Source organism: Pan paniscus, chromosome 23 (assembly GCF_029289425.2).
Source record: "Pan paniscus chromosome 23, NHGRI_mPanPan1-v2.0_pri, whole genome shotgun sequence".
Lineage (NCBI taxonomy): Eukaryota > Metazoa > Chordata > Mammalia > Primates > Hominidae > Pan > Pan paniscus.
Genome location: NC_085927.1, coordinates 55933888 through 55955567, shown reverse-complemented (window position 1 = coordinate 55955567; position 21680 = coordinate 55933888). Strand labels below are relative to the sequence as shown.

The 21680-nt window shown below is 63.0% G+C and overlaps 1 protein-coding gene and 2 non-coding genes across 12 annotated transcripts in view; all 3 read right to left on the bottom strand.

The window, feature by feature from the left end:
• Positions 1-10859: 10859 nt before the first annotated feature.
• The window catches only part of LOC117978716 (uncharacterized), a 40811-nt gene continuing 29990 nt past the window's right edge, over positions 10860-21680 (bottom strand). For 3 of the 10 annotated variants that reach the window (XR_010111764.1, XR_010111765.1, XR_010111766.1), the window contains 3 exons: positions 21578-21635; positions 15413-15499; positions 10860-14998 (listed from right to left, as the gene is read on the bottom strand). Coding sequence is in view for 1 of the 10 variants with exons in the window: in XM_063603202.1 (XP_063459272.1) it covers positions 14752-14998; positions 15413-15499 (334 nt within the window). In the remaining 9 variants the exon portion in view is untranslated. Of the gene's footprint in view, positions 21636-21680 lie in introns of all 10 variants that reach the window. The other 7 variants (XR_010111769.1, XR_010111763.1, XR_010111768.1 and 4 more) reach the window with 6 other exon arrangements.
• Positions 11010-11085, bottom strand: MIRLET7B (microRNA let-7b). Its single transcript, NR_163101.1, has one exon. It is a non-coding gene; the product is annotated as a microRNA let-7b (primary transcript).
• MIRLET7A-1 (microRNA let-7a-1) lies at positions 11954-12023 on the bottom strand. The gene has a single exon (NR_163128.1). It is a non-coding gene; the product is annotated as a microRNA let-7a-1 (primary transcript).

Here is a 21680-nt window from a genome sequence, read left to right as displayed (position 1 = left end):
CAGAGGACAGCCAGTGGCCAGGAAGCCTCTGGGGCTGGTGGAGGTGAGGCTGGGCGTGCCTGTGTTTGTGCAAGTGTGTCGGGGCCTCGGGTGCTCCTGACGGGCATCTTCTAGGCTGTGGGACCTTGGGAAGTTTCTCTGCCTCCCTTCACCTCAGTTTCCTCATCATTAAGTTGGGGAGGTCAGATGTCACAGTCTGTGAGGCAGCCCTGCATAACACCAGGCCTGGTGTTGGTGTGAGCAGAAGCTGGCAGGTGGGATGGGGTGACAGGATGGAAGGCCCAGGGCAGTGGTGAGCCAAGGACGGGGCCAGCAGGAGGTTGTCTGAGGCGAGGACCTCCCGGGAGCAGCGGCCAGATGCCCTGTCCTCCAGGGTGGCAGGGGAAGGCTGCAGGGAGAGGGTTGTCCCTGTCCTCCAGGGTGGCAGGGGAAGGCTGCAGGGAGAGGGTTGTCCCTGAGAGGGAGCCCCTCAGCGCTAGGGGAGATCAAGCTGAGGCTGTGAGCCAGGTTGGGGAGGGCTCCTGCCATCCAGTCCCTCTGGCTCCAGCAGTTTGGTGTCTCTGGCCAGTAGACCCTGGCCGGGACTGGGCCCTGCGCTGGGCAGGACAGCAGTGGCCTTGGCCTTGACCTCTTCAGGACCACCTCCCCCAGGCCCAGTGAGACGGCCCCGCCCATCACCTCCAGACAAGGCTGCCCTGGCTGGGATTCTGCCCGGGACATCAGGGTCAGAACAGAGCAGCAGAGCCCACTAGGCCCGGCCGCAACTCCCAGCCCACTCCCCTGCCTGCCATCAGGCTCCCGCTGTGCCAGCCAGCAGCCACCCTGCCCACTGCTGATGGGGCAATCTCACCCTTGGGCCACCTGCCCCTCACTGAGGCATGGGTCGGTCCAGCTGGGAGAGCCGGTGGTTCCCCTGCCCTTGGGAACCCAGCTCCCACCAGCTGCCAGGGCCTCCTGCCCACCCTCCCACAGCCGTTCCCACACCCCGGCCCTCCCTGCTGCTGTCTGCCCCTGATCTCCCCGAGACTCTCTTGAGGATGTCTCCCTGAGGTTGGAGACTTGCCCAGGGTCACCCAGCCGTCACCATGCTGGGCACAACAGGCAACAGTGTTTACTGCCTCGCACTCCTATGGCTGGCCCAAGGGAAGGGGGGAGCAGGGAAGGCCCCTGTCTCTGGGGGACACCACAGTGTGACCTGGACTCATGTCTCTGGGTCTCGTGTCCTCATCTAGAGCACAAGGATGGGAGATTGGACCTCGGTTTCTCCTGGGATGAGATGGGATCATGTGAGTCACCTAGACATGCCTCCTGCCACCCGGCAAGTGCCAGACCACGGGGGCTTCCTCTTTGTTCCTGTCTCTTGCCATTTCATCTGCTAGGTGTGACCTCGGGCCACACGACCTTCTGCAGCCGGGCATGGGGCAGCACCCTCCGCTCTGCAGGCGGCCCTGGTGGGGATACCCTGTGTGCAGGGGCTGGCACCACCGTTGGGGCAGTGGGAGCAGAGGGCGGTGCTGACAGGAGGGGGATGTGCAGGGCCTCCTGGCCTGGCCTGTGGCCAGCCTCACCCACCCACAGAAGGGGTGGGATTATTACCTGTTTTACATATGGGGAAACTGAGGCTGGGAGAGGCAGAAGATAGCAGAGCCCAGGGCTAAGTGGAAGCGAGAACAGAGGGAGGTGGGGTGAGACCCCAGCCCGGCAGAACTCCTGCAACCCCACTGGAGGGGTGAGGGGCTGGCCTCCTACACACCCCTCCACCCACAGCCCCCAGCCGTACCCAGCTCCGTGCCCGCCTGGGGGGGATATGGCTGTCCGAGCCGGAGATGCCCCCCTGCGATGGTGGCCAGGCCGGTGCTGGAAACACTGCGCACCCACCCCACCACCTCTGTGCTCTTGACCCGAGGGCCACTCAGCCTCGGGCTGGTGTGGGGACGGCCAGGCCTCCCGGACACTGATTCTTCAGCGGGGCGGTGTCCACGCGGCCGCCCCTTCCCAGCCCCACGTGCTTCATTGGGCACCAGGCGCCACCTGGTGGTCAAGCCAGAAGCCGCCGCTACCAGAACCGTGTGGAAAGCATCCCCAGACCCTCAATGTCCTCCTCCTGTAAGCTTGGGGAAACTGAGGCCAGGGAGGGGTAGGAGCTCCCCAGGTCCCTCAGATAGGCAGGGCCTGGAGTAGGGGCAGAGGTCAGGGCTCCTAACGCCTGTCCAGCGCCTGCAGCTGGGCTTAAGTGACTTAGGAGATGTGGGGGCCTGGCCATGCAAGGACGGAGGACTGAGCCCAGCGCCTGAGGTTCGGTGCACCTGCCCTGGCCACGCCAAGGCCTGGGAGCCGTGAGCACTGGCAAGTCCCGCCTGCTTCCCCAGCATGGGTCCCAGGGCCCATGTTCGGCAGCATCTTTGTAGGAGACAGTGGCCTCACTCTTGATAGCAAGGAAATGGGACCAGGTCTGGGGTTCACACCTAGGAGCCAGGCCCTGCCCAGGCCCAAGGCCCAGCTCGCTGGGGAAAGGGGGACCCCACAATGGCCCAGAGCTTTGCCTAGAGCGGCAGCACCAACGACCACGTGTCAGTGCCTGTCCTCGGAGCTCCCAGCCCTGAGCCAGCCTCATGGAGCAGCTCAGAGCACTGCCCAGCTCTAAGTCCTGTCCCAGGCCTGGCTGCTGTTCCCTCTGCTGCTCCTGAGCCCGCTGAGTCCCATGGGGGTAGATTGTGAGGTGTGCTCTCTGACTCTGAGGGCCCCAGGCGAGACAGTAAGAAAGCCAGGCCTCTCTTTGGAAGCCCCTAGGGCAGGGTGGGCAGGGAGGGTGGGGGTACTGGCAGCTACTGAGTCTGGTGTCGCAGGGTGGGTCTAGGTGGCTCCCCTGGCAGCAAAGGCCTGGCCTCCAGCCCTCAAGGTCAGTCCCTGGGGCACCTCACAAATGACAGGTCCTAAACCTCGCCTGCTCAGACCTCTCCCCAGCCTGGCTCCTCTGTCCCAGTGGCCATCCACCCACCCACCTAGAGAGACCTGGGCCTCCCCGCCACCCCCGCCTCTGCCCCAGCTGGTCCCCAGGTCCCAGCAATGTCACCCTTCAACAGCTTCTCAAACCTGACACCTCCAACACTCCCTGGTCATTACTGTCATCTGAGCACATCCTTTGGCCTGAGCCCTAGCAGCCACCCTCTCAGAGCTCTATACCCCCACAAACACCTCTCCCTTCATGGTGGCCAATGCAGGGTTGCCAGGCGGGGCTGCACCCCTGTGTTGGCTCCTGCACTGTGGGACAGCCACTGGTCTGACGTAAAAAGCCAGAGCTGGTACAGTCAGGCTAGCCTGGGAAACTGTGGGTAAACCAAGTCACACGGACCTGTTTCCTCCCTGCAGGCCTTGTCAGAGCCTTCAATAGGCTCACCACAGCGTGACTCCAAGAGGGCATCGTGAGCAGCAACTGTGGATCATCTGTCCAGGAAACGTGCCATCCAAGAGCATTTCCCAGGCCCTTGAGAGAGACAGCCAGCCAGCTACCTCCTCAGCCTGGGTCCCCAGGGTCCCCTGGGGGCTTCCCCCCACTGCTGGCCTGCCCTGCAGCCCCCTCTGCCACTTTCCCCATGGTGCTAGGCTCCACCCTATTCAACTTGACTGAGTCCTCACTCTAACCTGTTTGTTCATTCAGTGGGCATTTTTTTTTTTTTTTGAGATGGCATCTCTCTCTGTCGCCAGGCTGGATGGAGTGCAGTGGCATGATCTCACCTCACTGCAACCTCCACATCCCGGGCTCAAGTGATTCTCTTGCCTCAGCCTCCTGAGTAGCTGGGATTATAGGCGCCCGCCACCAAGCCCGGTTAATTTTTGTATTTTTAGTAGAGACGGGGTTTCACTATGTTGGCCAGGCTGGTCTTGAACTCCTGACCTCAGGTGATCCGCCCGCCTTGACCTCCCAAAGTGCTGGGATTACAGGTGTGAGCCACTGTGCCTGGCCTCAGTGGGCACTGATTGACCATCTATTGTGTGCTGGGTGCTGGACTGGGAGCTGAGAAGACACGGTTGCTGGAGCTCACAGCCTAGTGAACGGGGCACATGGGGCAGGGCTCACACAGGCAGACACAGAATGTACCAGGGAGGGTGGAGGAAGGGGAAGTGGCCTTGGCAGGCGAGACCTGACACATGACCGGCCCTGGGTGTCCACCTGCGGGCACCTGCATCAGCTCTGGGACTGTGAGGGTCAGGACAAATCAAAACCCCCTTCATAATCACGTCTGAGCACAGACCACAGCATGAACACCATCCAAGCCACAGAATGTCCAGCCTCTCCTGGCCCAGGCAGCAGGGGGACCGCAGCCATGTCACCAATCGCAGCTCCAGCCTTGCTCTGGGCTCCCTGCCCTGGAGACAAGGCTTGTTAAGACTGCTGATCGGAGGACGATCCTGCGTCCTGAGAGCATCCAACCCAGAGCCCCGCCTCCTCAGACTCCTCCCCATCCCGCAGCACAGCCCCAAACACCCCATCACAGACACCCCCGGATCCCCAGATCCCACAGCGTGCATTCTCCCTCATGGCAAAGGACACTGGGCCGCCTGCGTTGCCACAGGAACTCACTCCTCCGTGGGCTGAGGGCATTGGCAGCTGACGGAGAAGATCAAAGTGGGTGAGGGGAGCGGCTGGTCTCCTCCCTCACTGCCACCCACTGCCCCCTGCCTCCGCCTGCTGATGGCCTGGGGTCAGGCGCAGCCCTGTGTGTCCAGGGGAGGAGGCCAGACTGCGGGGTGCTGAGCAGGCTGGGTCTTGTCTCATCTCAGGACGTTGGTCTGCTTGGCCTGCCCTGGCTGGCGTTTGCAGGGCACTTGCCTGCTGCCCCCTGGACCTCGCGGTACCCATGAGAGCCAGGTCTCCTTGTCTTCAGCCTGGATAAGGACACAGAGAGGGTAAGGGCCTCGCCCTGGGCCATGGGATTGGTTCACGGCTGGCTGCCACCTTTCTGCTGGGTGGTTTCTGCAGCCTGTGTTCCTTCTGCCACCCCGAGGCCCCTCTGTCATGTATTAGGGCTGCAGGGGGCAATCACTTGAGGGCTGGGCTTCCTGCTGTTAGCTGGCCTCTCTGGTGCCCGCACTCAGCCTGCCCCTGGCAGGGCACTGGAGGGTGCCTACCCCCGGGGGTGACCCCAGGCCATATGAGCTCTACTGCTGGGCCTGTGGGGTGCTACCCAAAGCCTCAACTCCTCTGGCCTGGCAGGGGCGGTGGACAACCTGGCTGGGCCCTTCCTGGACTCCTGGGCTCACCATGACCTCTGTGGACACAGCTTGGCCTTCTTCACTCGGGGACCAGCCATCCCTCCCCGCCCGGCATCCCGAATGCTCTGACAGGCTCTGTTAACTCCTTCCTTGACCCTGGAATGTACCTCCCATGAGTCTGCCCAGCTGAACCCCTCCCACACTCACCGCAGGCCTAGCACCAGCCACAACTCTTCCCCTGCCCTCCCCTGCTGCCTCCCCTCCCCCTTTCTTCCTTCCTCTGGAGGCCACCCCTCCCCTGCTGCCTCCCTGGGTTTCCCCCTTCTCTTCCCTTGCTGTCCCCCAGCGTCTGCCTTCAAATCCTTCCCCACCACACCCAGACCCCCCAGGCCAGCTGCTCCATAGGATATGACAACTTTATTACTTATTTATTTATTTGTTGAGACAGGGTCTCACTCTTGTCACCCAGGCTGGAGTGCAGTGGCACGATCTGGGCTCACTGCAGTCTTGACCTCCCAAGGCTCAGGTGATCCTCCCACTTCAGCCTCTCGAGTAGCTGGGACCACAGGCGTGAGCCACCAAACTCAGTTAATTTTTGTATTTTATTGTAGAGATGGGATTTTGCCATGTTGTCCAGGCTGGTCTTGAACTCCTGGGCTCAAGTGCTGTGCCTGCCTCAGCCTCCCAGAGTGCTGGGATTACAGGTGGGAGCCACTGCGCCTGCCTGGATATGGTATCTTTACTCGGGGCCAGGACTTGTGTGGGGCTGACCCAGGAAATTGGCAGAAGCCCTGGAGGCTGAGCGGGAGGAAGGAGGGTGGATGGGCTTGGCGAGAGAGGCTGTTGGGTCTGTGATGTGGAGGGAAGGGGAGTGGGGTAGAAGAGGGGAGAGAAGAGGGGAGGGACGCGGTGAGGCCTTCTTGAGGAAGGGCTGCTCTTCTCTGTTTTATTTCCGGGGACTGCAGGAGGGCCAGTATGTCTTGCTTGCCTGTCCAGGCAGTGCTGCCTGCCTGGGGCTTGGCTGGAGACAAAGCCTAGATGCCCAGGATTTGAGAGGGGTGAAAGTTGGCATCCGGGCCCACCAAGGACAGGCCCGCCATGTTTGAACCCAGGTCAAGTGCTGAGGGGGATTCCTTCTGGGGAGGCCGGACAGCGGTGTGCAGGTGGCTGCTTTTCTCCTGCATGAGGACCTTCAGGGACAAGGCTGGAAGCGAGGTACCTGGCAGGGCCCTGGGCCTGGCCCAGTTCCTTGGCCCCAGGGAAGGGACCCCAGAACACAACCTGTTGTCCCCTATGCCACCATTACTCTCCCAACCCCAGGCAGCCTGGAAGGCAAGACAGCCACAGATCATGGGGTGGACAGAGCTGGCCGCCCATTCCAGCTGTACCCGGCCTGCTGTGTGGCCTTGGGAAAGTCACTCCACCTCTCTGAGCCTCTGTCTCCACATTCATGAAATGGGCTGAGGATGGTGGCCCTCTGGGGACTGTCAGGAAGCAGATCAGGCCTTGGATGTCACCAATGCAGCACCAGAGGGGCCGACACACCAGCATTTACAGCAACTGTCTGGGTCCTGCTCCCATCCCTGGGGAAGCTGCTCCCAATCAGAGAAACCAAGCTACCCATATAGACTCACAGCAGCTCTCACACTGGGCAGCCCTGAAGGCTGTGGGAGCCTTGGAAGGGTGAGGGTGGTATAGGGCACTGGCTGGCATAAGTGTGGATGCTGAACTTGGGCCACCAGGCAGGACGCATGCAGGGAGGCCAACACAAGGCACCTGGCAGCACCAACTGCCCTCAGGCTCAGCAACAGCTGGGGCCGGGGTAGGAGCTGAGTCCCTTGAGCAAGCCAGACCTGAAAGCCTTCCCCTTCCTGGTCTACCTCAGCTCCCCAGTTGTCCAAGATCTGAGATGTGTGACCTGGCTGGTGCCACCTCCCTTCTTGTTCTAGAAAGAGGCTGAACTCAGAATGGGACAGTGACCAGCCATGTTCACCCAGCTGGCACAGGGATGCCCCCAGGCCTCATCAGACCTGACCCCTCAGACCCTGCCTGTTTCAGGAGGCAATGTCAGAGGAGCCCATTTCACTAAATGCCACTGTGTGGGTATGAGTCTGTGCCAGGGGCTTAGCCCTAGGGCCTGACCTCCCTCCTTGGCATCTGAGGCCCTTCATTGGGGCTCCAGCCTCCTCCCAGGCTCTGGGGAGGCTCAGCTCAGGGCTCAAACATGGCAGGCCTGTCCTTGGTGGGCCCAGATGCCAACTTTCAGGCTCAGCCACTCCGCCCACCTCCCATGTGTGGACCTTCACTGTGCCACCTCTTCTGCCTGGGGCCACCTGAACTCCCGGCCTTCAGATAACCCAGCTCCGGAGTCTTCCCAGGCTCAGGCTGGCCTCCCTTCCTGCTGGTGGCGGTGCCTGGAGACAGATGTGGCTCTCAACTCAGCGCTGTTGGGGACGGGGGTGCTCCCTCTGGCTCACCCCCAACAGTTTTGCCAGATGCCGTTGGGGGCAGTGATGCTGACAGCTCCTTGGTGGTGAGCGGGGCGTAGGTGGGCGGGAGTCCCGCGGCGGTGGCCGGCGGTCGCGGCATGTGGCTGTGATGGGCACAGAGGCCCCCACACCTCCCCTGCAAACACACACACGCCAGGAGAGCGGGAGGCGCCCTGGGGTCCCTCCCCAGGATTGTCCTCAAACCCGAGGCTTCCACAGCCCAGAAGGGGTCACCCTATTCACAGCTTTGGCCTCAGAGGTGGGGGGGGTGCAGGCGGGGCTGGCCTCGGAGGTGGGGGGGTGCAGGCAGGGCTGGCCTCGGAGGTGGGGGGGTGCAGGCGGGGCTGGCCTCGGAGGTTGGGGGGGTGCAGGCGGGGCTGGCCTCGGAGGTGGGGGGGGTGCAGGCGGGGCTGGCCTCGGAGGTGGGGGGGGTGCAGGCGGGGCTGGCCTCGGAGGTGGGGGCTGTTGCCACACGGTGTCGCTGTCGGGAAATGCACAGTCCGAAGGCGGGGGTGGCTGGCGGGCAGTGGTCCGGGCTGCCCAGGCGGGGCGGATGGTAGGGGAAGCAGGGCGGGGCGAGGGATCACAGGCATTGAAGGAGGCACTGACCTCCCGGGGCAGGGCTCTCTATGGCTTCCCTGGCAGGGCACGTGGCCCTCCTGGGCCCTCCCTCCACAATTCACAACAAAATCACAAACCACACCCATGACTGGGGTGGTAAGACACCCAGAACCCAGGCTGGGTTCGCGCTATATTCACCCCATCATCTACACCAGTCTATAATATACTCATTATACATTATATGTTCAGTATTGGAGGGGTCATTTTCCCTTCCCGTTTTAAAAGAAATGGAAACGAGACTCTTTCTGGGCTCTCAGCTCTGTGCCCCGTGCTGATGTGTGACCCAAGAAAGGCCCCCCGGCCGAGATGCTCCGTGTCTGCCACCTTGCTGGCCTTGTCCTAGCCCTGGCCCTGGATGGCGGCCCTGTCCCTCGGTGCTCAGGCTGCCGGGTTCAAGTGGTGGGCTGGCTTTGCATCCCTCCTAGGAAGGCCAAGGTCAGCGGTGGCCTACTTGAACCTTAGGGCCCAGGGGTCTCTCAAAGGGCCCACTCTGGACAGCCCAGGAGCCCCCTCGAGTCTCTCTGAGCCCTCATCTCTTCAGAGGACAGGGCCACGCCGACCTTTCTTCTGTAGGGTAAGGCTGTGCTCTGGCGGTACTGCCTGAGCTGGGAGGGGTCCGTGGCACGTGGCTCCCGCACAGCCCGGGAAGCTGGGGCCATCCTGAAGGTCCTTGGTCCCCGGCTTTCCTCCCTGGACTTTGTTCTCAAGGCAACTCATCCACATCCCTGGGCACTCTGATCTGGTATCAGCTCAAATCCTCATGGGTGCCCTGGGAGGTGGAAGCTACGGTGACCCCACTGCGAGATGGGAAACAGGTTTGGTGAGCAGAGTGACCAATCTAGGCCTGTCACCCCCAGAGCTTCCACAGGCTGCCCTCATCCTATATTTTGGGCGAGTTTTGGCAACCCCATCTCTAGGGACGGCCAGTCAGCAGGGAAGGTTTTGGTCAGCTGGAGGGTAGGGAGGGAAGTGGGGTGAGCCAGGCATCACCTCCTCCAGGAAGCCGCCCCTGACTGCAGGGCTGGGTCCAGGGATCCTTAGGGTTCCCCAGCCCTTGGGCTGCTCCACTGTGATGTTGACCCCAACACATGGCCACTGTGTGTCCCTGGCAGCTCCCCGACCAGGCCTTGAGCTCTGCAGGGCCAAACCCTGCTCCAACTACACAATATGGGGGCTGGGAGGAAAGGCTGGCTCCTCGGGATGTTCACAGTCTGTTCAGACACAGACAGGGGCTGCGGTGGCCAGAGATGGGTCTGAGCCGTGGACTGAGGGGTGGGGGAGTCGTGGTGAGCAGGAGAGTCCTGGTGGAGGTGAGCACAGGCATGAGGGAGGGGTGCTGGGAGGCAGTGCAGGCAAGGGTGTCAGCAGAGATCTGCTCCGGAGACAGAGGGGGCTGCTCTGAGACTCTGAGGCCTGGCAGTGGGAGTGGGGAGGGATGGAAATGGTGTTTAGAGGACAGAAGTGGCCAGATGTGGCTGCTGACTAATTATGGGGTGAAGAAGGGGATTTGGACAATGCCCATGTGTCACCCACTCTGGCCCCAGAGGATGATGGGAGAAGGGACCATGGGGCACGTCACTCATCTCCAGCTGCAAACTCCTATGCAGCTGTCAAGACCCAGCTCAGATGGTCCCTGCTTTAGGAAGCCCTCCTGCCCTTGGGCCCCTCCTCCACGCTCCCTTTGCCCTTGGCCCACAGTGTGGCAGCAGCTCCGGGAGGGTAGGCAGGCCTGGGCTCTGAGGTGTTTGCCGTGCAGGACTGGCACAGATGGGTGTCAGGGTAGGGGTGCCGGTCTGCCCAGACATGGCCATGCAGGGCTGGGGTTGCCTGCAGAACCAAGGCAGGCCAGGAGGGCACAGGGGGGAATCTGGGCCAAGATTGTGGCCTGGGTCAACAGGAGAGGCGAGGATGGGCACTTGGGTGGGGGAGGTGTGGGCCCAGCTGTGTCAGCCCCTCCCCACCAGAGGCTCTCGGTGCTGGGCCAGGCATGAACAAGCCCACCCCACATGCCCAGGGCGGGATCACTGGGCCCAGCCTACGGCAGCTGCTAGACGAGGGCCTGAGGCCTCCCAGGAGAATGGGTGCACTTTTGGGATGGCAGTCAGTCAGAGGAATTACGGGTGCCCTGGAAACTGTCCTGAGGGAGGACGGAAGGCCAGGCACGTCCAGACTTTGGTCAAGGCACTTAAGGCACGGAGGTGGCCTCAGGAGCCAGGACTTGGCAGTGCTCTGAGCTGCTGACCTGGGGCCTTGGTGGCTGCCCCGTGGGGACCTCTCCACCGGGCCTGGGTCCCGGTGTTCAGCCCGCCTGGCTCAAAGGCAGCACGAGAGGGCAGAGAACGGGCTGGGCCTGGGATCCTGAGCCCAGGGTACAGCACGGAGCCAACTGAGGACTCTGGAGGCACCAGGAGGCGTGAGCAGACAAGTCTCATGACCTGGAACAGCTTGTGGCCAGGGGCCTCCACACTGTCCCGCAGCAGACGCGCCCCAGAACCCAGTCCCTGGGCTTCCAGAATGAAAGGGGCCAGTTCCAAGTTCATGGTCAGAACAGCTTTATTGACTCTAGCTCCCAGCTTCGGCTCAGGCCCCCTGCAGGTCACTGAGGTCGGGGGCAGCCCTCCCGTGGGGTCGTGTCACTGAGGTAGGGGGCAGCCCTCCCATGGGGTCGTGTCACTGGGCTCCTCAGGGAAGGCAGTAGGTTGTATAGTTATCTTCTGAGGGGCAACATCACTGCCCTGAAACCACACAACCTACTACCTCACCCCGCCAGGCCCGGCCTTGCACTGCGGGAGGGCCCGCCGCCCCCCGCCCAGCACCAGCCCCTGCCTGGCAGTCCTCAGTCACCAGAGCAGGAGGGCTGGGCAGGCGCAGGGCAGGAGGGACAGGGGAGATGGCACCCCAGGAAGGGGCAGCTGCTGCTGGCTGGTCTCGGGAAGCCCCTGGCTCTCTGGGCCTCAGTTTCCCCAGGTACAGAGGAGCCACTGTCTGCCTTCAGATTGTGCCATGTGGGACCCAGTGTATGCAGAGCTGTTCCTCTCACTTCCTGCTCAGGAAAGGTGCCTTGGCTCCCTTCCTCCACAGGCAGAGGCCCTGCCACTGAGCTGGCCAGGCTGGGGCACGTGCTGGGAACCTGGGGTGATGGGCAACGCCAATACTCGCAGCCCTGTGACCTCCAAACGTCTCGGCCACCCCTGGCCCCATGGTGCCTTCTCCTGGTGCTCAGTGGAGGGTACGGCTCAGGGCCACCCATGAGCCTGGGCCTGATGGCGGGGGGAGTGTTGGGGAGTGTTGGGAGACAGAGGTCAGACAAACAGCTGCATGGATCGCCTCTCTCAGTGCGGCTGGGGCAGAGGGTGGGGTCGGCTCAGCTCTCCTCTGCCCTCGATGCTCCACACCGCATCTCCTTCCATCCTCATTTGCCTCCATTTTACAGAAGAGGAAACTGAGACCCAGAGAGATCAGGGGCCTGTCCAAGGTCACACAGCAACTGGCACCTAGGCCTGTCAGACTTCTTAGTGTAGGCGGCCCCTGCCCCCGACTGCTGCCAAGGCTGCCCCCAAACCTGCCCCTGCCCGCTCCCAGCCAGGGTTCCAGACGCTCTGTCCACCGCAGATATTACAGCCACTTCAGGAAAGACAGTAGATTGTATAGTTATCCCATAGCAGGGCAGAGCCCCAAACTATACAACCTACTACCTCACCCCAAAGGGCAGTCGGTCTTGGTGCCGATGGGACTCCATGGCTTCCAGAGGCACCTCCTGGGGCGAGGGAGGAAAGAGGGCTGAGGAGAACAGGGGCTTGAGGCTCGGCAGGCCACAGGCACCAAGGGCACAGGGATTCTGGCGGGCAGGCGCGGTGGGTGCAGGGGGCTGGGACGCTGAAACCCTGGGAGTGGGGACATTGTGGCCAGCACCAGCAGGGACGGGAGCCTGCAGGAAACCACCAACCAGAGAGGGACGAGGAAGAGAGAAAGGAGGAGGGAGGGAAAGCCCTAGCGGCATTTTGCGACGCTGTCACAGGCAGCCGGCTCCCTCTCATCTGGACAGGAGTGGCCATAATGTCCCCAAGGAACTCTGCACTGGAGACCCTAGGAGGAGGGCTGTCATCTGTCGAAGGCCAGCAAGACACAGGCATGCGAGTGCCCACCCTGCTCGGCCCCCTCCCTCCCTGCACAGCGCCACCAGAAGCAGCACTCGTGGCCCCCAGGCTGGCTGAGTAGCAGCTTCATGGGCGTGCTGTCTCCTCCCACTGGGCAGGCAGGCATCCCTCCCCAGGGGCCCCGGTTCTGGCCCTGCTGTGCAGGCTGGCCTGAGCTGAGTGTACTGCAGGAGGTGGCGGGAAGGTTCTTTCCTTCCTTGAGGGAAGTGGCCTCTAGGGGAGAGCAGCTGGGGGGGAGTCACAGACCCTCAGGTCCACCCAGGGTCCAGTGCCTGTCCCTGCGGGTGCTGGCACACTCAGTGCCCTAGCTTGGGACTCACAGGGCTGGGACAGAGTGTAGCATGAGGATGACACTGAGAGGGCCTCGGGGCTCCCCTAGCAGGGGAACGTGGCAAGAGACGGGCCTCCCTGAGCCCCGCCTATCCTGGGCCTGGTGCAGGGTCAGCCTCAACAAATGCTAATTGTGGCTACCACCTTCCTGGGGAAAAGCTGAGGGGGCAGGTACGACTGTCAACCCCTCTTAAACAGGTGAGGAGACCGAGGCCCAGAGAGGCAACGTGACCTGGATGTCACACAGCCAAGGGGGGCAGCAGAGTGAGGTCCAAATGTTCTGCTCCCTGCCAAGCTTTTTTTTTTTTTTGAGATGGAGTCTCACTCTGTTGCCCAGGCTGGAGTGCAGTGGCGCGATCTCGGCTCACTGCAAGCTCCGCCTCCTGGGTTCACGCCATTCTCCTGCCTCAGCCTCCTGAGTAGCTGGGACTACAGGCGCCCACCACTACGCCCGGCTGATTTTTTGTATTTTTAGTAGACAGGGGGTTTCACCGTGTTAGCCAGGATGGTCTTGATCTCCTGACCTCGTGATCCGCCCGCCTCAGCCTCCCAAAGTGCTGGGATTACAGGCATGAGCCACTGTGCCCGGCCTGCTTCCTGCCAAGTTAAACGGCATGCTAGCTCTCAGCTCCCCATGCCCAAGTGGACTTGAAATGTCTACCCCAGCCCTCCTTCCACAGCCCATCCTGAGCAGGCTGCCTACTCCAGGCAGGCCCCAGGCTGGGCTGGACCTTTTAATCCTCACAGCCCTGGTAAGGCTGAGATCACGGATCCCACTTCATAGTGGAGAAACTGAGGCTCAGGGGGTGCTGAATCTCTAGCTCTAGGTGTCTTTGCTCTCAGAAGTTGGTCAGGGAGGGGGTCTGCTTGCTCTCTGGGCACGTGTCCTACTCCCTCCCGAGGGGCACTGGAGCAAATCCCAGGTCCTTAGCCAGCAAGGAGACCACTGAGGCTCACACCTGGTGCCGCCCACCCAGAACTGGAGACTGAGATGCTGACTCACCCAGGAGTGGGGACCAGGAGGGCCCCAATGCAGCCCGACCCTCCTCTGTCCCAGCATCATCTCGCTTGGGGTCGCGAAGACCCCGTGTTCCCTCAAGGCCTCAGAACAAAAGCGGTATGAGTGGGTCTGGGGGTCCTGTTCCCCTGCTCCAATTCTGGGTCCCCTGGCTGGTGGGCAGGACCAAGATATCCCTAAGGACTGTCCGGGCAGAGCCAGCCAGGGTGGGGTGGGGGCTGAAGGGACAGTGGCTGAGGGTCTCCTTGGACCCTCCCAGCTGTGGTGAGTGGCCAGAGGGGGAAGATCAAGGCCATCCCAGCTCCTCTGAGCTCAGGCTGACTCAGGCTGTCACACACCTCATAATCAGCTCCCAGTCAGGTGGTCCACCCTGAGTGTCCCTGCGTCTGCCCCCATCTGCACCCCCGGGAGGTGCCTTGGGGGAGGCTGTGGGGTGGGTTGCACCCTAAGCACGCACTCTGGGCTCCTGACTTAATCTCTGAGACCCCCACCCCCTCGGGCTGGACTGGCCACCTGGGCTGGCTGGGTCCCCTCACACCTACTGGGTTCTGACTCATGGTCCCGGCAGGCTAAAAAGGGGGTGGGGCAGGACAGCCCAGTGGGCGGAGCTGTGAGAATCCAGGCCGGCCTCTGGGCTATGCTCTGGGCAGGTCTCATGCCCTCGTAAGCCGTGGTCTCCCCACTGAGGCAAAGGGTCAGCTGCCAGGGCCCCCGTCATCAGCCATCGGAGCTGGAGTGCAGGTGGGGACCACCATACTGATTCCAATGGCCCCAGCCTGGCCCCCACAGGTCCCCCAGGCCAGGACTTCAGCCTCCTAGAGCCTGCAGTGCGCTCACCATGGGGGGCCCCAGCCCACAGGTCGGGCTCTATAACGTGTGGCAGAGACAGAATGGGAGACAGGCCCCTAGTCCACCCTGGTCGTCACCACAAGTGCCCTCCCCCTGGGCCCCCAGCCCCACCTGGGAGAAGCAGATGTGACTCAGTTTCCCTCATTCGGCCTTTCTCGTTCTGGGCTAGACTTACCCAGGTGGCATCTTGAGTCATCCTGGGCGATGGCAGGTGGCCTCGGGGCATGAGGGCTGCACTCCAGAATGCCCGGTGGCTAGGTGACAGGAGAGGCCAGTGCAGGAGCTTCTGTCCCCAGGGAGTGCTCGAGGCAGGCTGGGCCCTGCAGACAGGCGGTGCACACAACAGAGCCCAGGGCCAGAGAGTGAGTCTTCAGGGTGTGGAGGTGAGGCTGAGCGTGCCTCTTCCACTCAGACGCCCTGCAATGAACCATGGCTCCTGCAGGCCCTGTCCAGCCTGAGGGGTGCACCACCAGGGTCAAAGATCACCATGCCCCAAGAGCACAGTGGGCAGATGAGGTGGGCCAATGGGGGGAGCTTGCTGGAAGAGTGGCGGGAAGACAAGAAGAGACATGGCTTCAGGGGAGGCCACAGCCTGGGCGAAGGTTTGGCTGTGAGACCATCAAGTCCCCATCTAAGGACCTCTGTGCCTGAGGGTGGGGCCTGGAGAGGACCGGGAGTGGCCTGGCTCTGAGACAGCCCTCCCTCCCTATCAGCCCTCCCACGGCTCCTCCTACCTCCAGAGCCAGGATGGCAGGAGGCCCAGCTCACTGTGAGGAAGGCCAGCCCCAGGCAGGGGCTCCAGGTCAGCGCCACTTCTTGACCTGTTGGGTTTTAAAAACAAAAGTGACAAGTGTCAGCTCTGGAAGAGACGTGGCCTTACCCAGCTCTGAACCCCTTTGTGACCTTGGGCCTTGCCCAGCCGTCCCGCACCAGAACCGACACTCCAGCCTGGCCCGTCTCTCGCCTAGTGGCTCACCCACCCCTGTAAGGGCCTGGATGGAATGGCCTCCGTGGCCAGCCCTGTGTTGGACAATGCCAGGTCAGAGGCGACCAAGACCCAAGCCTGTCCTTGAGTGGTCAGTGGTCATGTCCCCCAGCTGGGAAGCCTGTGCCCTGCCAGGCTGGTGCCTGGATGCTCTAGGGCTCAGAGGAGGGCGGGAGGATGCACAGGGGGGACAGCCTGGTGCTGCTTTCCCGGGTGCCTGGCCTGTCAGCAGGTGGCTGGACTATGGAGGGAGGGGTTAAGCCCCCATTGCACCGAGGAGGATGCTGAGGGTCCAGGGGGGCTGTGGCTTCCCCTGGGACCCAGGACAAGGAAGGCTTGGGGTTCTCCCACGAGTGGAAACCCCCGGGAGGGGCCCACAGGATCCAGTCTGGGGCTGCAGGGCTTCGGCAAGGGCTTGTCCAGTGAATCAAAATTTCACCTCACTCCAGCCCATTCTGGCAGGAGTGCCCTTGCAGGATGGGCACGGGGTGCAAAGGCCAGGGAGGTGCATCCAGGCAGGAAGGGATGTGGGTCCCCGGGGCTAAGCCCAAGACGCTGGATGGGAGCAGACATACCGTGGTTCCCTGCAGCCCTGTACCGTGTGACCTCGAGCAAGGGCAGCCCTGCTGGGGACCAGGAGAGTCACCCACCAGGCTATTGAGGGGCCTGTGGGGACACTGGGTGGCAGGTGCCCTTCCCTCCTCCTCCCTGAGCACCAGCCCTGCCCACGCTCCCAGCCAGCTAGGCCGTCTACCACTGCTGACACCCTCTCTACTGTCTCTGCCCCTCCCCAGCGTGCCCGCAGCCCGGGCTCCCCCTCCAGCCTCCCAGAGCAGCAAGTGTCCCGGGCAGGCCTCTGCTCCCAGCATTGCCCTGGCCTGTCCCTCTGCCAGGCACAACCACCCTGCTTTTTCCTGCTCCTTTCCCCTGAGGGCCCTGTGTTCCCTGGTGAGTCCCAGCTCTGCCCGCAAGGCTCTAGGACTCGCATCTGGACCACCCAGGCCTGCAGTGGTCAGGGAGCCTGAATGTGGCAGTGCCCGCTCCGGGGGACTCTGAGGAGGGTGTATGGACACATTTCCTGCACACCCAACCCTGCTGTGCTCCACAGGACCAGGACACAGAAGCTGTGACCTCAGCGGGCTCCACCCCCACCGCAGGAGGATCTGCACGCAATCAGGAGAACTCCAGCCCACAACCAGGGCTTTCTTGGGTGTGGGGTGGGGAAAGACTGATGTTTCGGCTTCGTGACCCACTCATGGAGCCATTTCTGAGCTGGTGGGGAGAAGGCCAGTTGCACGTGTTGTGGGGTGTGTGCGGGGGTGATCTCCAGGCCCACCTGCCTGGCAGCCCTGGAGGTGAGCATGGGGCTCAGGCCTGGGGAGACAGCAGGAATCTCCCCTTTCTCAGGAGGCTTCCTGAGACAGACCAGAGAAACCCTTCGCAGCCAGCCTGGATGAGGGCTGGGAGGGCCATGCAGCGTGAACGGTGCTCCTTGAGCAGAGCTGACGGGGAGTGAGCAGTCGGCAGGCGCTCTGCCATCTGCCAGCTGCCACCTCCCGGGCGCTGCCCCGGCCCCACGGTGTCTGCCCGTGGGCAGGGTGCCCGGCAGGCCCAGGCGGGGGAGGGGCCAGGCCAGCCAGGACAGGTGTGCGGAGGCCTCGGTGGGCAGGTGGCCATTTCAGGGCCGGGCGGATGTCTGGAGCAAGTGAGGCAGACAGACGGTGTCACCCCGAAGTCACCTCGGGCTTGGCTCAGGGCCACTGGGAGCCGGACCCCCCCAAGGAGCACACCCCCGCCACCCTGATTGGGTTTCTCCCCATAAAGCGGCCAGTGTCTCTGCTCAGCAAGCCGTGCCAACAATGGGTCTGGGAAAAAGACAGGGAGGGGTGGCGTCCGGGGGCTAGGACGGGAAGCGGGCCTCCTGCAAACACGGTCCAGAAAGCTAACGAGACACACACGGGGCAGCCTGCGGCTCTGGCTCGGCCGCAGCAGGGCAGGGACCAGGGCGAGGCGTGGGAGGCATGTTAAAAGGACCAAAAACCCAGCCATCAGCAGAAATATCTGATTGCAAAATTAAAAAAGAAAATCAATGCAGAAACGTCCATGATCTAAAAATATCAAACTTAAATCAAGATGGGACGGGTAAGGGTTACTGACCTCTCCTCTGGCCTCAGGCTGCAATACAGCTAGGCCGCCCACAGTCTCACGGTCCCCAACAGCATGCCATGGGGACGCCGCAGCAAAGCCACAACCGGAACTGCACTCCTCAGATCCAGGCTCCTCCCCCGGCCCTGCACACTGCATGCAGGTGGGAAGGGGGTGCCCCCAGGATGGAGCGTGGCCCGGACCCCAGGGCTGCCTTCCTTCCAGGGCTGCCTTCCTTCCAGGGCTGTCTGGGGTCCCAAGGTCCCCTCACTGGCCCTCCTGTTAGCACCCTCCCTGTCTGGCTTCCCCAAAACTGACACCCACGTGCTCCGGGTCAGGGTCTCCACCGTCGGGGGTCTGTGCCCTGTCTAGCTTCCTGCTTTCCTGTTCTCTCATAGCCACTAAATTCTCAGTGGGGGTGGGGGGCAGGCTCAGGGAATGTCCACTCCCTGGGGCAGGGGCCAGGCCTGCTGTGGCCACATGTCCTGCACCTAGAACAGGGCCAGAGGTCCAGCAGACACCAATGTTGTGGCCACAGGTGTGAGCGTGGAAGCTCACAAGAGTAACGCAGCACCCGAGACACCTGAGGGCTGGCACTGGCAGGGGAGGACCCTGCTCTGCAGACACACCTGCGTCCATGGGGCACAGGCCTGGGGGCTGCCAGGCCTGGTTCTGACCTGCTCTGTCTCCCTCAGTGATGGGCCTGGGATGGGGTAGGTTAACCCCTCTGGGCCTCAGCTGCCTCCTCCGTATGACGGGTCAGGACGCCAGCCCCCAGGGCTGTGGGGAGAATCCGGGGAAGCTGCTCTTTAATGCTCCTGGGTTACACAAACAGGCTTGCTTGGAGTCCAAAGGGGAAAAGCAGGAATGCGGAGCCCGCTCTTCTCCTGTGGGGATCTCTGTCTGGTGTTTAATCATTAGGCATACTTTTAACCTCAAAGGCGTGTACTTATCTGAAAACATTCTTAATTCAAGCCACAGTCTGGGTCACAAGGTGGGGAGGGCAGGAAAGAATCGGGGGTGGCGGGGGGCGGTGACCAGATGCAACCACATCATTAAAAATACCCCAGCCTGAACCCCGCCCTGTGGTCACCCCACCCAGCAGCAACTCCCCACCAGAGACCAGCCCTTCTGCGGTGGGGGGCTTTTCCTGCCGGGAAGCCTGGGGCTCCCGTGTGCCCCAGGAGGATGCGGGCCTGGCCTGGCATGTGGGGCGACTCTGGTCTGGGCGGGCAGGCGGGCAGCATTCCTCCTTCCCATGCCCGGCTGGGTTTTCCCAGGGTGAAGGCAGGGCCTGGGCAAACTTTGTTTCGTGGTGACGGAATGTTCTGTCCAGGAACCACAGGGAGAGGAGTCTGGGCGGGGTGTAGGGTGGCATCCAGAGACCTTCCCAGGCCTCAAGGGCTTGGCTGGGTGCCCGGCAGGTGTCTGGGGAAGGGTCTCCTCCAGCGAGGAACCGACCCACGGCCACGTGGAGAACACAGGCCACCGTGGGGTCCACCCGGCACCACCCCATGCTGCCCAGAGGACCTGCGTCGACCCCTAGAAAAAGCACACACTCATCAAACGCCATTCTCTGCTTCACGTGGTGATTTCTCCTGCCTTCTTCTAGGAGACACACTGCCCTCCAGGGGATCTTGTTGCAAGGATAGCAGGAACCGATGTGTGGCCAACCCCACAGGGCTCCCACAGGGTCCACCTGCCCCCTCCCCGCCTGGCCAGGCCAGGGACACAATTGTCCTCCACGGCCAACACCCAGCATCTCCCTGATGCTGCTCTGCAGCCACCCTGGCCCCTGGGGGTTCCTGGAGACCGTCCCTTCGGAAATGTGCCGCTTGGGATCCTCTGGGTGCTGGAAGGGCAGGTGCATGGGCCTGTGACGGGGCAGGAAGCAAGCTCAGAGGCTCAGGAGAGGCCGAGGGGCTCTGGTGAGGAGGGAGATGCTGTCTGGAATGGCTGAGGTTGCGGGGATGGGGCCTGCAGGAGAGTGGGGGCTGTGGAGAGGCCCAGGAGGGAACAGGTCCTCCACTCCTGTGTGTCAGAGACTTTGGCTGGCCCCAACACAGGGAAATCCTGGCCAGAGTGCGGCCCTGCCCTCTTCCTGAGGATGGCGGTGCCCCTCTCTAAGCCAGAAGTTGGGCTGGCCACTGAGAGACCCACTCCCGGCCGGGCCAGGCCAGGAGCGCGATAGGTGCAGCGGTCAAGGCCTGAAGGCGTCACCCCTGCAGAGGTGCCGGGACCCCAGGTGGGCCCCACACCTGCCTGAGCTGCCCTCGGCCCAGGGCTCCCCCGCCAGCGAGGCTGTACTAGCCCGGCCCTGGCTCAAGGCTTCTCTGTCTGCTCAGCAGGGCTGCCTCAGGGTGGCGAGGGGCCGGCAGGGCTGGGTGAGGGGCCAGGACTCTCGGGCTGCCTTGCCAAGGGCTGGCTGGTGCCAAGCCTGGGGCAGCCACGGCCAAGGCCAGACTGGGCGGGGGCCGGCGCTGGGCTCTGTCCAGGCCGCCAAGGGCAGGCAGGCAGGCCATGGCCGCCCTCCCTCCCAGGCCTCTCCAAGGCCACGGCCACCTCAGCTACAAAATGGCGGCAGGCCGGGCGGCCATTTTGCAGAGCGCTTGGAAGACAAAGGCCGCCGCGGGTGGGAGTGGTGATGGGGCCGGGAGGAGGAGGAGCCACCGGAAAAGCAGCACAGTGCCCGCCCCGCGCATGGCCCCAGAGACAGGCAGGTGGGCCCTTCTTCTGCCTAGGCTCCCAGCAGCCGGGGCTTCTAGAGGCCTTGTCGTCCCGTCTAAGGGTCTTGCAGTGGCCCTGGGGGACTGGGGGCTGCCTGGGGCACTGATGCCCTCCCATGTTGCAGCCCAGGTGGCCTAGCCTGAGGCATGACCTCTGGGGGAGGTGGCAAGGGCCTACTGAGCCTGGGCTTCCGGATTCAAAACCTTCCTTTGCCCCCAGACCCGGGGAGGGCCGCCCCTCATTTGCCTGAGGTTGGAGTGGTCCCCAGACAGGCGGCTCGAGGGCCTGGCCTGAACTCCGGGGACCACTGTGCCATGAAGTGGCTGCCACGGGAACGCTGGGGAACCTGCTCCAGGGATCGGAGGCTGCTCCCTGCCCCACCTTCCACAGCACCCACCCCACAGCGGGGACGCCGGGGACCTGCTCCAGGGATGGGAAGCTGCTCCCCCCTCCACCTTGCACAGCACCCACCCCACCGCGTGGAACTTTCGGGGCCCTGCCGACAAGGGTCGGGGGTGGGGCCCACTCGGCCCCTCCTGGAGCCCTGCCCCAGCCAAGCTCAGCACCAGCCACTTCCCAAACAAGCCCCGAGCCCCGTCCTGCTTATCTGCCTGGTGACCGTCTGTCCACTCCCCTCTTGTGTCCCCTTCTCCGGCCTCCTCTGGACAAAAGGCACGGGCCCCATTGCCCCCAACAAACACTCGCTGGATGCAGAGTAGAGCCTGGCAGTCAGCACTCCCAGATCCAACAGATGGGCGGCCCCAGGGTGCCACAGGGACGCCTTCCTGCCCCCGCCCAGCAGTGGTCTCCATGTGTCTTCACCAGATCTTATTGGGAACCCAAAGGTCCAGCAGCGAGGCTGCTCTTGGGCTAGGGGTGCAGCCACATGGCACTCCCTCCCGACCTGCACAGAGCAGAAGCCTGTGATCGTCACCAACCCCACTGCACAGACTGGGAGGCCAAGGCCCAGGGCGGCCGAGCTGTGGCTGGCAGAGGGGTGTTCGTGGGGACACCGGGTCAGGGGAAGATGGTACTCACACACCTGAGGACTCAGCCCGGGCCTCTGATGGGGACCGCCGATCCGGAGCCACGGGCAGGGCCTGCATCAAAAAACAAGAATGAAATTAGGGAAGCCTGCACACTGT